This window comes from Vigna radiata, chromosome 5 (assembly GCF_000741045.1).
Source record: "Vigna radiata var. radiata cultivar VC1973A chromosome 5, Vradiata_ver6, whole genome shotgun sequence".
Lineage (NCBI taxonomy): Eukaryota > Viridiplantae > Streptophyta > Magnoliopsida > Fabales > Fabaceae > Vigna > Vigna radiata.
This window is the reverse complement of record NC_028355.1, coordinates 15586497-15601844: the sequence shown is the minus strand read 5'-3', so window position 1 is coordinate 15601844 and position 15348 is coordinate 15586497. Positions and strand designations below refer to the sequence as shown.

The 15348-nt window shown below is 30.1% G+C and overlaps 1 protein-coding gene across 3 annotated transcripts; it reads right to left on the bottom strand.

Moving 5' to 3' along the window:
- Window positions 1-238: 238 nt before the first annotated feature.
- LOC106762350 (mechanosensitive ion channel protein 2, chloroplastic) lies at window positions 239-6764 on the bottom strand. Of its 3 annotated transcripts, none has more exons than XM_022780739.1 (14): window positions 6485-6764; window positions 5941-6021; window positions 5800-5859; window positions 4663-4820; window positions 3752-3887; window positions 3559-3656; window positions 3119-3232; window positions 2906-2966; window positions 2428-2577; window positions 2103-2213; window positions 1795-1962; window positions 1586-1699; window positions 1357-1413; window positions 239-1243 (listed from the first exon to the last, which is right to left on the bottom strand). In XM_022780739.1, exons 2-14 carry the CDS (start codon window positions 6019-6021, stop codon window positions 494-496), a joined length of 2058 nt encoding a protein of 685 aa, XP_022636460.1. In that variant the 5' UTR covers window positions 6485-6764; the 3' UTR covers window positions 239-493. The 3 variants fall into 3 exon arrangements, with proteins under 3 accessions (XP_022636460.1, XP_022636459.1, XP_014501705.1); XM_022780738.1 differs by having other exon boundaries at window positions 5941-6159; window positions 6485-6763; XM_014646219.2 differs by having other exon boundaries at window positions 3752-3875; window positions 5941-6159; window positions 6485-6761.
- Window positions 6765-15348: the final 8584 nt, after the last annotated feature.

Genomic DNA, 15348 nt, shown 5'->3' with positions numbered 1-15348 from the left:
TGGAAAAGAGTTATAAATGACCATCTATTGCAGGTCCTGTTCAAGCCAAACCAATGGCTTATTTGTCTAACCATTTTCAAGTCAGCCTATCGAGTATCGAGTAACCATTTTCAATCCTGAGCTTGATTTGGCATTTCGACCTTACTCCCCTTCCACAAGTGTTTCCACCTAAGATAGTTTGTTTGTACGAAAGTTTCACTCAATTTATTTGTAAAAGTACGAACCATAAACCATAATCTAAATCAAATGCCAGTGATACATTTTACCTTTTATGGCCTATAATCGGAGTGGGGAACAAGCCACAATCAGAACTGTTCATAGATTTTGAAAGTTATGTGAACCATGAATTGACAATTATGTACATACACGGGTAATTAGGGAGAATACAATGCACAATTCCAACTTGTAAAAAGACAGCTGGATCATTTTTAACTTCTATCGGAGGTATATACTGAAATATCAATTTCTAATCCGGCCTAATTCAGCCACTAATCTAATCATTCTGTTTATCAGTTGGAAATGAAGACGGACCATCCTTCTTATCCTTGCTAGCAGGAGGTCCACCACCGTTCCGTTGGACAGCAAATTCTTGTGAATCCGTGGGCATGGGAGATGGAGTCTTTTCTTCTTCGATTGGAAGTGTTCGTTTTGAGTCTTCTAAGACAACCCCAAGAAAAATGTTCTTTTCCAGGGAAGGTCTAACCGATGACGAAGAGACAGAAGATTTTTCTTCTTCTTGCTTTGACTGTGAAGTAGCAGCAATGGTCTCATGGGTAGCAACAGGAGAGGATTCAAGCTCAGTACTTTGAGCCTGGATTCTAGATACAGGAACTGTACTTCCGTTTCGTTCATCTACTGAATTTTCGCTTTTAGTCTGTGATTCTGAAAATGACTTGGATTTATCCTTGGAGTTGTTTACATCAGCTGACGAGGTAGATGTTGCTCCAAAATTCTCATCTCCTTTGGTGTCAGATGCCATGATTTCATCAATCCCGGAATCCTTTTCCTCATTTGTGCGAGCTGCACGGGTTGAGGGTTTAACTTTATCTTCATGAACTTTATATGGTGGTTCTATCAGTAAGTATGGGCGATTTGCAGCTCTAGATCTAGTGAAAATTGAGTCCCCAAAAGGTATATTTTCCGAGTCAGCCTCACTGTATATTTTCTGAACTGTGCGGATGGGAGTGGCTAGCCTGGCGCGATGATGACTGACGACTCTGAGAAGATCCAAAAGGATTGCCTCCTATTTTCACATACAAAAAGTGTTACAAAAAGAAAATATTGTTGTATGCTTCCTGACATTTAAAACAAAGTTTTCACCATAAGCAACTGTAATTACTGCTGGCATCATTTTACCTTAACACAGAGGTACTCTTCAAAATGAGAAGTTTTCACAAAGCAAGATATTAATATCTGAAACAAAGAGGACCAACAGTAAGAGAATATATACTGAGAAAAAAAAAAAGTTAGAAAAGAAACTTCTGACAAAATATGTTTCTTGAGACACTGCAGAAAACATCAAAATTTGCAAATTAAAAACTGAAAACTCGTGCCATATAAACAAACCAGTAGAACAGACACAAACCATAAGAGCCTGATTTTCAGGATTAACATTCTCCAAAAAGACCCTTCTGTGCAATTTTTGCTGCTCTACTTGAGGATTCTTTGACAAAACCTTGCGCATATCAGCTACAATATTCTGCGTTAAGAAAATGTACCAAGATAGCATCAGCTTTCATTGCATATCAGAGTCACAGAACATATTTTTTAAGCATGTGATCCAATAATGCTCACATTAATTTTGTTAACATCCAAGTGACTGATAGCAATGTAAGTCTTGATACGCCAATGAGATTTCTGGGTCAGATTTCTCACAATATTTACAGTAAACTTGTGGTTAGGAATATGAACTGCCTCACGGTCATCACCTCTAACAATGGTTGGTGACCACCATCCTACATGCTAGAGAAAAAAACAAATTTAAATACCAGAGAATTGGAGTTGCAAAATAAGAAATTTTACCATGATAATAGTTATTCTATCAGACCACCACGATATTTATATTTGTAAAATTTCATTCTAAGTAGATTAGAGATACAAACCTCTACTGTGCCAGAAACCTCGTACCCTTCAATTTTCGTTTGAATCCACTCGTTCTCAACAAATGGCCGAGTGGCATGGATCATTATGCTTGACAGAAAGTTTGTAAATATCTGGATTAATCGCAAACATGAACTTAGAATGACAATAGCAAACAAGAGTATTAAATCATCATTTTTTATATGCAAAATACTGATTGAATATGGGTACTGACTATGAAGACTTATTCTTGCAGAACTTGATCAAGTTGACATATCTAATGATTCACAACATACAATGAACAAAAAACAATACTGGCAGGCAGTACGAAAAGAAACAATGTTGTACCTCACGACCTGCCAGAGTGAGCAATACAGTGCCCAAACCACCAGCAGTTAACCACCTCTGTGTGGAGAAACCTAACAGCTCCATAAACAATGATGCGGCAGCAACCCAAACAGTAGCATATACTCCCTTCCCAGCCAAATCAAAGGCCACCTGTTAGTCAAATTTTCCTAAATGAGAAGCTGGTTGAAATTAAAAAAATTGGGTTCCCACACAAAAAGATCCAAACGGGATATGAAGAATGACTTGATAAAAATGCATTCCATCCATATAATATAAAAAAAGTGAAAATAATAAACAAACAATTCTGTATTTCTTATACATTGAGTATATTCTTAATTTTAACTTATATTTAAAAAGAAACTAAGGCTTCATTCAAATACCCTAACAACAAAAATTAGTCCATCATGTTATTGATGTAACAATTAAAATGTGACAGGAACAAGCAATACTAGTAAATGAATATGTAACAGAGACATACATTTCTTGAACCACTGGAGTCATTTGCCTCCACAAAGAATTTTTGTGCTTGTTGAATTAAACTGAAAAAAAAAATGCAGCCTTGCAACATTATAATTTAACCACTATGTGGGACCCAATACACTTAAAAATTAAAAGAGCGATAGAGAGTACTAAAAAACACTGTTTTTAGGTCTGGTATAAACAGAAAAAAAAAATAACAAATGATCAATACCTTGATAAACAATAAGCAAACGAAATCACCGTTGACAAAGATCTCACAAAATTCAGAAGCCGCAGCTTCACAACCTGGCTGGACTTAGATGGTAGGACTACTGGATCTAATGCCCTGAAACAAATAATTCTATGATCAACAACAATACAGCTTCTTGGGAGATATACTTGTCAGCTGATAAGACAGTTATGTGTGTTTGACAACTGTAGGACAGTAGTACGGAAGTTATGTGCGCTTTTCTTAAAAAGGATGTGCAACAGTTTCCGGATTATTGTATGTTAAATTTCTGAAGTTTGTTTGAAGGCAGAGACTCCTTGTTTGGGCTTAGGCCTTTGTTACAGTTCTGTTCTGCAAACTCTGGTTCAATCCCAGAACTCTTATATAAAATCTTCTATTTTATCTGTTCAAATTCTTGAGTCTATGCTTGACTGAGAACAAACCTGCATATAAGCATTGCCCCAATCCATAACAACAATGGCTGAATATAAGATGTCATAATACATCGCGAACTACTTTTCTTCCAACTGCTGTCAGTTCTCTGAAAATATTTTTTTCATAATCAGAAAAGGTGTTAATCATATTAATCAATCAGATCTGGGATAAATGAATAATTAAAAATTAAAGGAAAATTACTTGAAGGAACAAAACCCTGCTAAGTCGAATGAGTGGCTCAAGACCGCAAGCAGCAAAGGCAATGATGCCAAGGGCTGGGATCAATTGAAGCAAAACGGGGTTCCTTTGTAGAGCGTCATATGACCTGAATAAATATCTAAAAATAAATAATATTTCCATAGAGTTATGCATTAAATAACAGATTAAGAGAGAAGCAACAAAAATAGTAGAAAATCATAAACCCTGACCTTCAGATATACAAATTAGAAATATTATAACATCATCTTGCAGATAAAATAGAAACATATCACTTGACAAGTCGACATTACTCCAGAACATATGTTCACAACCTAAATAAATAGAAACCAAAAAAGCCAGACCGGGCAGAAGGGCAGTTTAACCACCATGCAGCTGTATTAGGCACTAGAAGATTGAAAACAGGGGTTTAAAGCAGAGTGAAAAAAAAATTAAGAAATAAAAGAGCATATAATTATTTACCACAATATGATATATAATTATGAAGAGAGCTAGGAACACACTTTCTAACATAATATTCTGGACATATCCGAGACTCTCATTAGTTGAAATTTATCAGAAACTACACGATTATCAGAACTTCACTAAATAGGATTTTGGACCAAATTTCAAACAATAGGAAAGAGGCTGCTGTTAGAATTTCTCTAATTACACACCTCTGAATCATAAGTACAAGCTGATTCATTAACATGAAATTTATTACAAAAGAATTCAGATATGTTTGTACATAAGCGTGACATCATTAGAAAGGCTAGCAAAACATCAAGGTAACAAGTTAACATAAGTTATACGACCAAAAGAAAAAGGTGAACAAGTGAGAAACCACATATAGGTATGAGCATACATATCCACTGAATTGGGAACCTTTCTAAATTAACAAGGAGAGAGAAGCCAACCTTGCTAAAATAACACCAGCAGATTTCATCAGAGGAGTTCCACTCCCTCCACCCGGTAGTAGGACAGACCGACATATAAAAACATTACATTTGGAAGGGAGGTGCCTTATTGGAGCATGTAGTCTACTTAAAAGATGGAGTGCCGAAGAGTCTTGCTTCTGTTATTTCCAAACGAAATATCTCGAGAGGTTTAGAAAAATGAACACAATCAATATTAGCACATACGAAAGAAAAACACCAAATATATGCAAAGTGTAGGGGTACTCAAGACCAAATTTTGGCCAATGACCCATCCAACCGGTCTCAGCTTATTTTGGGCTGGAATTGGATTCTAAAATTTAAACCTGATATATTTTGTCACTCTTTACAAGTATTTCATTAAATACTTAAATTTCATTGAAAGGAAATCAAAAAAATATCCAGTCAAGTTTATTTCTGGAATGTGGGAACTTAATCGGATATACAAAGTAGGGGTGTCAAAAAGGTGACTCGGCTAGGGCCATAGGTTAAGATGTAAAAGGTGTCAACTCAATCAGGCATGAGTTTAAACGGGCTATGATTCTCCTAGACCTGGTCCAGGCCAATGCCTAGAGAATGGCCCGACCTGAGCCCATATGGACTGCAGACCACACGAGTCAGGCCAAAAGTCGCCCAGATCAGTTTAGGCCACATTTTTTTGAACTGGCGCAGCCTGCTTTGCAATCTCTGAGCTGGCCGAGTTAGATCATTTTGACACCTCTACTACAAAAACACCCTAAGTTGGCCAAGCTTACTAATTTCAAGACTTTATGTCTTACGCATAACAAGATAAGTAGATAACATTCTCATTGATATAATAATTCATTTGACGATACACGTTATTAAAATGCCATTTTTCCACATATAAACTTTTGGCGTTAGCCAGCATAGTATCAAAAGGTGCACATTTTGCCTAAATTTTGGGTCCGAACATACTCTGTCATTATTAACTCTAAAAATTTAATCTTCCAAATTAACTATGCACATGTGCAATTAAGCACCCCATGGACAGAGGAACTCAGGCAAGAAAGGATTAAATCATCCATCAAACATAGGCAAAAGAGGGGAGGAAAGGGAAAAGACCCCATGCATGAAAATTTTAATTCACAAGAATCATACCAAGCTACCCGGTGAAAGATTTATGGTGACCAAATGTAATCGACCAACCCCCATCCGATTCTGTCAAATGATTGAAATGAAACTCAGTATTTCTTGAATTTGAAGAGGAAACTGTAGGAAAATATCTAAATATCCACGTACATGACGATGAAAACCACAGAATCCAATATTACTGTTGAGCCTAACGTCATGAGACAGCTGCGTTGAACCTGGACAGACCATCTTGAAATTGCAGTTCAAGATAATGCAATCAGTTCGAAGTTGAAAGCCAGTTCTCCCTTTCAACCCAATGCCTCGGTTTCTCAAAAATCAAATTACAAAATAATAGAAACGTTTCAAAAGTCCACGGAAAACAAAAACCTGCAAGAAAACAAACAATAACATTAGCAAAAAAAAAAAACAGAAAACTGAACAGATCACTGCAATCTTTATCTTTGGACAAATTTTCAGTAACTGAACTAATCACAGTCCAATTCCCATAAATTGAGATAAATTTAACTTTGGAACGAATAAAAGGCAAAAGAAAAAAAAAAGAAATAAAACCCTAGATTTGTCGCATCAAGATTATAACAAAGATTACCGCGTGAGCTTTTAAGGGTGATAACACTACTTAATTAAGCATACCTCACGAGCCTTCAAGGAAAGAAAACAATACACAATTAAGTGAAAATTGAGATCTACGAACCTGAATGATGCTACAGAAAACAATTCAGTGTTCGTGAAAGACAAGAGTTTGACGAAAGAAGAAGCGTAAGCGTTCCGGAAAAAATCTAAACGAGCATTACGATACTATCCTCCTGAATGAAGGGAAAAGGAAATTGTAAGGTGCTGTTGTTATTGCTGAAAAGATTAAGTATTTGAAGAACGACGCCGTGGAAAAGCCAAACTCGGTTGGCTTGTAATAATGCGCAAGTTTCGTGTCGATGTGGTCCAATCAAAACGCAGAGTTTAGGATTAACTAATGCTGTTAACCAGCGGATTATAGATTCTTGTGGATTTATGTGGCGCCTGGATCGTGACCCTTATATCCAAATATAGTACTAACTTACACGACTTGTGCGTCACCCTGTTTTCTTTTATTATTTTTTTTTATACTGCACTATTATTCGGAAATTAATAAAAGGTTTAATTGCTTCTTTTGTTCTCATTGAAATGTGTCAAATTCGTCTCCTTTTAGAAAAATGTCAATTTCGTTTTCCTATAAAAAATATTTATGTCAATCAAGTTATTTCCGTTAAAAATTATTGCTTTCAAAACTCACTTTATCCACTGCAATATCAGGGATCGGACCCATAAAGTGATTATTATTCAAAACTCACTTTAAGTTTTTAATAGCATTAGTTTGTATTTAACGGAAATGACTTGATTGACACAAATTTTTTCTATATGGAGATAAAATTGACATTTTTTTAAAAAGGAGACAAATTTGATACACTTCAACTAACCTAGAGAGAAAAGAAGCAATTAAACCTTAATAAAATTGTGTAAAAAAATAAAATTATGAGTCTTCGTTACTAGCAATTACTCTTGTTAAAAAAGACGCTGACAATTATTAAGAGTTCGATAAATTTTATTAAGTTATAAAAGTAGAAAGATTCGTTTCATAGGTGATAATACAACACAGTTGAATGAGTTTAATTTACTGCAAATTAGGAAAAACAACAATAATTAACACGTAAGAACGTGTTTAAGTTTTTCTAAGAAATATCAAAACCATGATAAACTTTTCAAAGCATGAGAACCTATTTAAAAATTTAATGAAACTATATAGAATTTTAAAAATTTAATGAAACTATATAGAATTTTATAAAATAATTTAACCAATAAATAAACAGATTAACACCAATGACTGATACTACATCCAATAATTTTAAAGTTCTAAAATTAAAATATATCAAAATTTGGAAAACTCTTGATAGTTAATGAATTAAAATCATAGGCTCTTTATCATATTTGTTATTATTATCATTATTTATTAATTCAAACAATTTGTGAAACTACTTTTTTTATTCAATAATTTAATCTTTAAATTCCTATTCAAAATTAACTTCTTTGTATAATTTTACGTGTCCAATGCTTAAAATTTGTTGAAATCTTAAGTGTGTCTCTTACATAATGTTTAATTGCAAGGAAATGGATGGGAGGGTTTCAAAATTCATTATTTTGTTATAATTTATGCAACAGAAATTCAAGTTTTAGAATTTTATAAACAAGTTTATTACTTAAAATTATACAATTTTAATTTTTATTTTAAGAATGAAAACTTGCGATTCTTTATATTTTTATATTTATGCATTACTTTTCTTTAACAAAATGGTTTTAGTTGGAATATTCTCTATTTGATTAATACGAGATATTTTTTTGGATAGCTAGAAGTCAACTGTATTTTTTTTTATCGATGCTGGTTAGACTTACTTTTGGGTTGAAAAAACAGTCATAATCTCATTTAGTTTTGATTCCAGATTAAATTTAACTTTAATCTGCTATATTGTTCTGGGATTTTGGTGTTTTTCAAGCTGTCCGCTTAAAGTATAAGTACCTTAAGAAAAAAAAGGAAATTATAAATTTAATAATTTTATGTATATTAATATATGTTTAGATTAAACTATTAAAATTAATTTGGAGATTATATAAGAATTTATATATATATATATATATATATATATATTAGGTATTCATTGTCGAAGGTAATATAAATTGGTCAGGTCAGATTCAATTTGTATATAGAACATATCTAATCGAGTTTTTATGGAGGTGGTATGGAAATTTAATGGTCAATCGAGTATATTAGGAGTATGGTTAAACTTGTCTGTAATTATTAATGCAAATCAATGTTATAATTGTAGTTAAGATGTGATTAGCCTCTAATAAGTAAAAATCAATGGTTAAATATGTTTTTACTCCCTATAGTATGGGGCGATTTTGGTTTTAGTTCCTCTTTCAATTTCAACTTTATAAAATTCTGGTTGTAGTACTTGAAACAACAAATAAAATTAAAAAAATTTGGTAAAAAGAACTAAAACCAAAGTTTTCTAAAGTTGAAGGACTAAACTGTACCTTAGTTTGAAAGAGAGACTAAAACCAAAATCGCACCAAAATATAGAAACTAAAAACATATTTAATCCAAAAATCAATTACAATTTATATAAATAAAGAGTCATGAAAAGTAGTTATTTAAACTGATTACTAGTTAAATAGTAATTATATCTCAGTCTGTCATTATTTCTTAAATCAATAAGTCTTAAATAACGATAAAGGTGGTGTTTATATTCTTGTAAAATATATAAATTTAAAGTTTTTCATGTTTTTATAAGAAAAATTATGTTTTTATAACATAATTAATTTGACTTTTATACAAAAATACTATAAATAATTTAATGGTTTACCTTTATCTATTTATCTAGACTTTTTTCATATAATTTATATATATGTTTGATGAATAATAATTTTTATAATAACGTGATTTTCATATTTTGTTATTTTTATTTTTGTTTTTATTAAATTTTCATTTACTAAAAATGAATGGTAGATTTTAGAATATAAGTTATGTTAAACATGAATTTATTTGAAATATAGAATTTAATATGAATTTATTTGAAATATAGAATTTTATATTATTGAAGAATAGATTTACCGTTGAAATATAGAATTTAATATTATTGAACAATATATTTACCGTTGGAAATGTTTATAACGTTTAAAATGTGAAATATGATTGTGATGGGATATTTTTAACTTCTTTAAAATATCTTATATGGCAAAATAAATTTTTGGTTGGTTTTGAGATATATGATGTATCTTCTTTGAATAAATCAATTTTTTCTATAAATATATACAAACTCGACAGACTAGATACACAAATTGTTTTTAAGAAAAAGAAAATTATGTGTTAATTTTTGCCCTTATAAGAAAAATTCGTTTTAAATCATATAAAACCTACCCAGTGAAAAGTAAGAGTGGAAGCTTAATATTTTCAAGAACTTTACGGTAAAGATTTTTAAGATTGTTTATAGGAAAAGTAATTAAAAAAATTTAAAGATAATTTTTTTAATTTATATGAATAGATTTCGAGATAATAAGAATAAATGTATAAATAATTTTTTTTAATCTGTTAATAAATTAAATTTTATAGTAATTATCACAAATTTTACTTTCAAATTTATTTTCATTTACCTTGAAATTCACTTAAATAAATAACAAAAAAATTATCTTCAAATCTTTTTAAATCCACCTAATTATTTTCTTTCAAATTAATTCAAGTGAACAAAACCATATAAACGAACAAAACCATATAAAAATAAAAGTACATGTTTGGTATAAAATAATTTGTAATATTTTTATATATTACTCAATATTGTATTTAATTAAATAATACAATTTATAGTATGATAAAATTTTAATTAAAATAATTCAATTACAATTTGAATACAGACAAAAATTATCATGTCTATTTGTTTGCATTTTTTTTTAAATAAAATATACTCTGACTAAAATATATTCTGAATGGATAAGATGGGTCTTGAAGTGTATGGTCTAGAAGGTGTTGGTATGGATGAAAACGACATGGCAATAAATGTGTTTCGTGTGCTCAATTGCTGATGTGGCAGCGTACTGTAATTCGTAGAAAAATAAACTGAGAGAAAAATTTAATAATATTTTGATACAGGTGTTATTTTTTATTAATTATTATATATTCTTTTACAGTATTAACGTATTTTATATTTAATAAAAAAATATGTTTGTATTATGTTAAAATATTTGTATTAATATATAATTTTTTTATTTAATTATCTGTTACATTAAATTTTTAATAAATTAAAATAAAATAATATTTTTTATCGGATTTATTATGATACAAAAGAAATTATCTAATCATCATGGTTTACCCTACCTAATTGAATTTAACACTTGAATTTACACTCTTAAAAAGGGAAATTCCTATTTGGTCCAATTTAACAAAATAATGTTATAATAGTCAATAAGTTTGCCATACATATCTCATAAATTAATCGCATACAATTATACATGAAATTTAAACTTTTTAACAAATTTTATTAATATAATACTTACCAGGGAAGAAAACGCTACGTGTCTATTTTTTAATGAATAATATTAAATAAATAATATACTGAGAAAAAAAGTCATATATTGATTTATTAATAAAGATCTAATATATTGTTTTTTTTTTTAAATATGGTTGACCTATTATATTGGTTAGGGTAAAAATAGATCTATTAGGGTCATATTAAAATCTTTTTTCAAAGTCATTGCGAAATTCTAGTTATTTATCTTTTTTAATTTTTTCCTTTTGTTACAAGTTTTATTGCATGTCATTTTTATTGGTCATTCTTTATCGTGAATCCTCTTTGTTGTTTTCTGTCACTGTCGTTATTTTTTTTATCTCCGATGAACTTCAACCACTAATTGTGTTCACGCATTGCGTACAGAAACCAATTTAATACGCCTTTTAAAACTAATTTAATATATTTATATTGCATTAATGTAAGCATCTTTATTATAGTCAATACGTAATGTCTAAAACCACATGTTAAACATTGACATGTTCATGACACATACAACGTCTTAGCCTAATTTAAGTCCAGAAACATATGAATAGTAAGACCTACCGTTTGAGCATCTCTTTACGTTTGAACAATGTTATATAAAAGATAGAGAATCATTCCTACAACTTTGTCTAGGTACAAGCTATAATTTTATATTAAATTTGAATTGAACAACTTAAAACTGTTAAATACAATGATTATTTCTTACACCTTGTTTAAACAATTACTCGTCACTCAACCAATATCCAAATAAGGATAATAATACTTACACAACATTTTTTTTACAATATTTGAACATAATCTACGTATCATTCTGTGATTGGTTTATAATGGTATTTATGATTATTATTATTGATTGTGAAATAATTTTTGACCAAGAGAATGATATGTAAATAATGTTCAAATGTTATAAAAAAAAATGTTGTCTAAATATCATTTTCTTTCCCATAAAAAAGCACTCCCCCGCATAATTTTTCATCATTTTTATTGGATTTTACATATTCGAAACCAACATCAAAGTTAATACGATAACAAGACAACAATAATAACCAACCATTTTATCATAAAAATACATATGATTCACAATTCTTTAGTTTTCATAATCTTCATACAAAAATCCGACAATCAAAAATTTATTTAGTTATAGAAAACACAAAAATAACAAAGTTTTTAATTTTTTAAAATAAACTGAAAAATGAAGTTCTAACTTTTATTTATAGAGTTTACCATTAACTTATTTTAAAATCTATAAATAAGACATTAATGATTTTAAAGGACTATTTTTATTTATTTTAATATATAATTTTAATTATAACAATAAAGTTAGATATAATTAACATGATCTGATCATTGCGTTATTTAGTAATTACTATTGACGAAAGGCAATTACATTCATTATTAAACACTAATTATTGATTTTATTTACCGATAACACCGTTTGTACGTAGCTCCGATAAAGAATAAATAATTTATTAGAATTGTCAATCATTATTATGTTGTCATCAGAAATTAATACAATTAAAACAATCCTTAAATTGTATTTTCCTCTCATTTTAATCCCTCTCACTGAATGGACCATGGCCTAGACAGTGATTAAAATAAGGAGTTATAGAATTTAAAGATCAATAATAATATATGTTATAAGTATAATCGTGATATATATATATATATATATATATATATATATATATATATATGTGTGTGTGCGCGCGCATTCCTTTAATTTTCAATATAAATATTTTATTTTTTATAAAAGTGACTTTCAGATCATCTTTCTCGGAAATTTTCTCTGATTCCACAATAAAATTTTTGAAAAACGTTAAATTTATTTTGAAACAAGATTTTTAGAATGTATACAATACTTTTTAAAGTAAGTTTTTCATAATAAACTTTTCAGAAATTGTTTTTTGGAATATGTCACATCTCATAAATTCCACACCTTAGTGGGAAACACATGTCACACCCTTCCAAACTTCCCATGACAGTGGAAGACAAAATCTGTAAGTGCATTTAATTTCTAACCATTGGAAACCGTGCGGCAGCAAAGAAGGTGAGATGTGCAGGAAGTGGAATCCAAGTGACAGCTCATGGAGTACAACTAGGAAGTGAAAAACATGTGGCAGCATGGGACTTGACCGTCCGGTTATTTAAGTTGGGATTTTAAAACTGACGCCATTTTTCCTCTGCACGCACCTCTTCATCCTCAACCTTCAGCAAACCATTTTCTCCTCATTCTCTCTAAAACCTCCACCTTCTCTCTAAGATTCCGACCACTTCCTTTCCTCCGATCATCAACTTTCTTTTAAAATAAATACTCCTGGTGTCAAGACCTTCACTTTGCACCGGTCCGATTTCCGTTCTGAACCGGTAAGTGTTTCTAGCCGTTGAAGCTTCTTGGTATTCTTGCATGCAAGCACCATTTAAGCTTACAGGTAATTGTTAAACCATTTCTCTAAAACCTGTTGTCTTGTAATTTGACTCTAGACCTTGGGAACATTAGAAGAGGTAGTCACTGCCAAAGGAACCCTAATGCTGTGTTCGGATGGTGAGATTTGTGGGAGATGATTTGGGGGAGATAATTTGAATGGATTTGAGAGTAATTTTTGTTGTTGTTTTTTTTTAGTGAATTTGTAGGTAATTGAAAGTGAATTTAGAAGTAAAGTTTGTGAGAACTAGTGTAGGATTTGATTGATGTGACAGTAAAAAAAATTTGATTAATTGTTAGAAAATGAAGATTACCAAAATATCCCTAAGTATTAAAGTAATATAAAATGATATTTGTTAATGCTATATTTAATTGTAAAAATGTTTATTAAGAATAAAAAATTTAGAATAATTATTAAAAATAAATTTAAAAGTTTAATTAAATTATAATTTAGTCAAATGATATTTATGATTAATATATTTTTTGTAAAAATTATTTGAAATAGTAAAATTAAAAACAAATTAATATACAATACAATTTTTAGGATACAATTTAAAAAATAATAGAAAAATAAAATATTATATTTTTATCCTTAATTATAAAAGTAATTTAAAATAAATTAGTGTCAATTATATTAAATTAATTGTTAATTATTATTATTATTATTATTATTAAATTTAAGGTTTTAACAATTAAATAATTAAATCTAAAGTGGACTCTTATCTCATAAGAATAAAAAACTATTAATGCAAAATTAATTCATCCACCCATAACATATCCATATACACTACTCATAGAGTTGCACCACTAGATTTTCAATTTCACGCATATTCTTATTTTAAAAATACTTAAAGGTAAAGGGTACTTTAGTAAAACTATGTGAATCTCCTCAAATCTCTTCACCTCTGGGAGGATTCATTTTATCTTGTATCCCGCAAATTCATAGTCTCAAATCAGTGCAAATCATTTAAAGGAAACACAATAAATCCCGCAAATCTTCGCTCTCGTTTCTTCATGAACAGTTAAATCAGTCGAAGCGAACATAGGCTAAAAGTCTAGCTGGAATTGAGGTAAGGGAAGCTTATAATAATTTAATTATGATTATGTTTTATGAATTAATGTATGATGGTTTGAGCATATGATTGATTTGTATGATTTGAATTAAATATGAAAGCATGGTATGTTGTTTGATGTACTGCATGTCTGATTTTGGTATGAAATATATCATAAGGTTATATAACTTAGTAAAATTCTGAATCTGTAATCGAAGGGTCATTAGGACCGTTCGGTTTCCTCTTAAAACAATTGATCTGATACCTTTGTGTTGAAACTTAAATATCTTGCTTGGTTATCCGTTCGGAATTAACCATTAAAGGACGTCCGGTCTTACACTGAACGTCCGGTCTTGAAGTACTTGGTCATAGACTGGGTATCTGATTTCATATTAACCATTTAGAACGTTCAGTCATACACTGAGCATTCTGTCTATATTGATAATGATTATTAAAAGTGCTAGGTCTTATACCAGTGCTTGAATTCTAAGAACGTTCGGTCATAAACTATACGTTCGGTCACACGAGTGTTTGGTATTAAACTGACACTTTATTTTTGAAGCATTCGGTTTCATATTATTATTACTCATTTTTAGAACGTTCGGTCATAGACCAAGCGTTCGGTTTTACACATATGATAATCTGTTTGAGCATTTGGTCATAGACTAAGTACTCAATTTGATATTAATTATCCTTCTTGGAAAAATGTCTGGTTTATAATATTATTTATTTGAAAAGTGTTCGGTCTTACACCGACACTTGATTCCTCACAGAGTGTTCGGTTTTGCACTGACACTCGTTTTATTGAAGAGAACTTCTACTAGTCGTAAAGGCATTTGGCTAAAGTCATAAACTTTGTATTCGTTTCCAAGACTGACTTATGTTATATAGCGTTCATTCTTCTTCATGAATAAATTTACCTGGATTGTCTTCAAAAAGTGTTCGGTTTTATCCTATGTCAGACCGTCCGATCAACTATTAAAATTCCTTGTTTTATTCAGACTTTTGT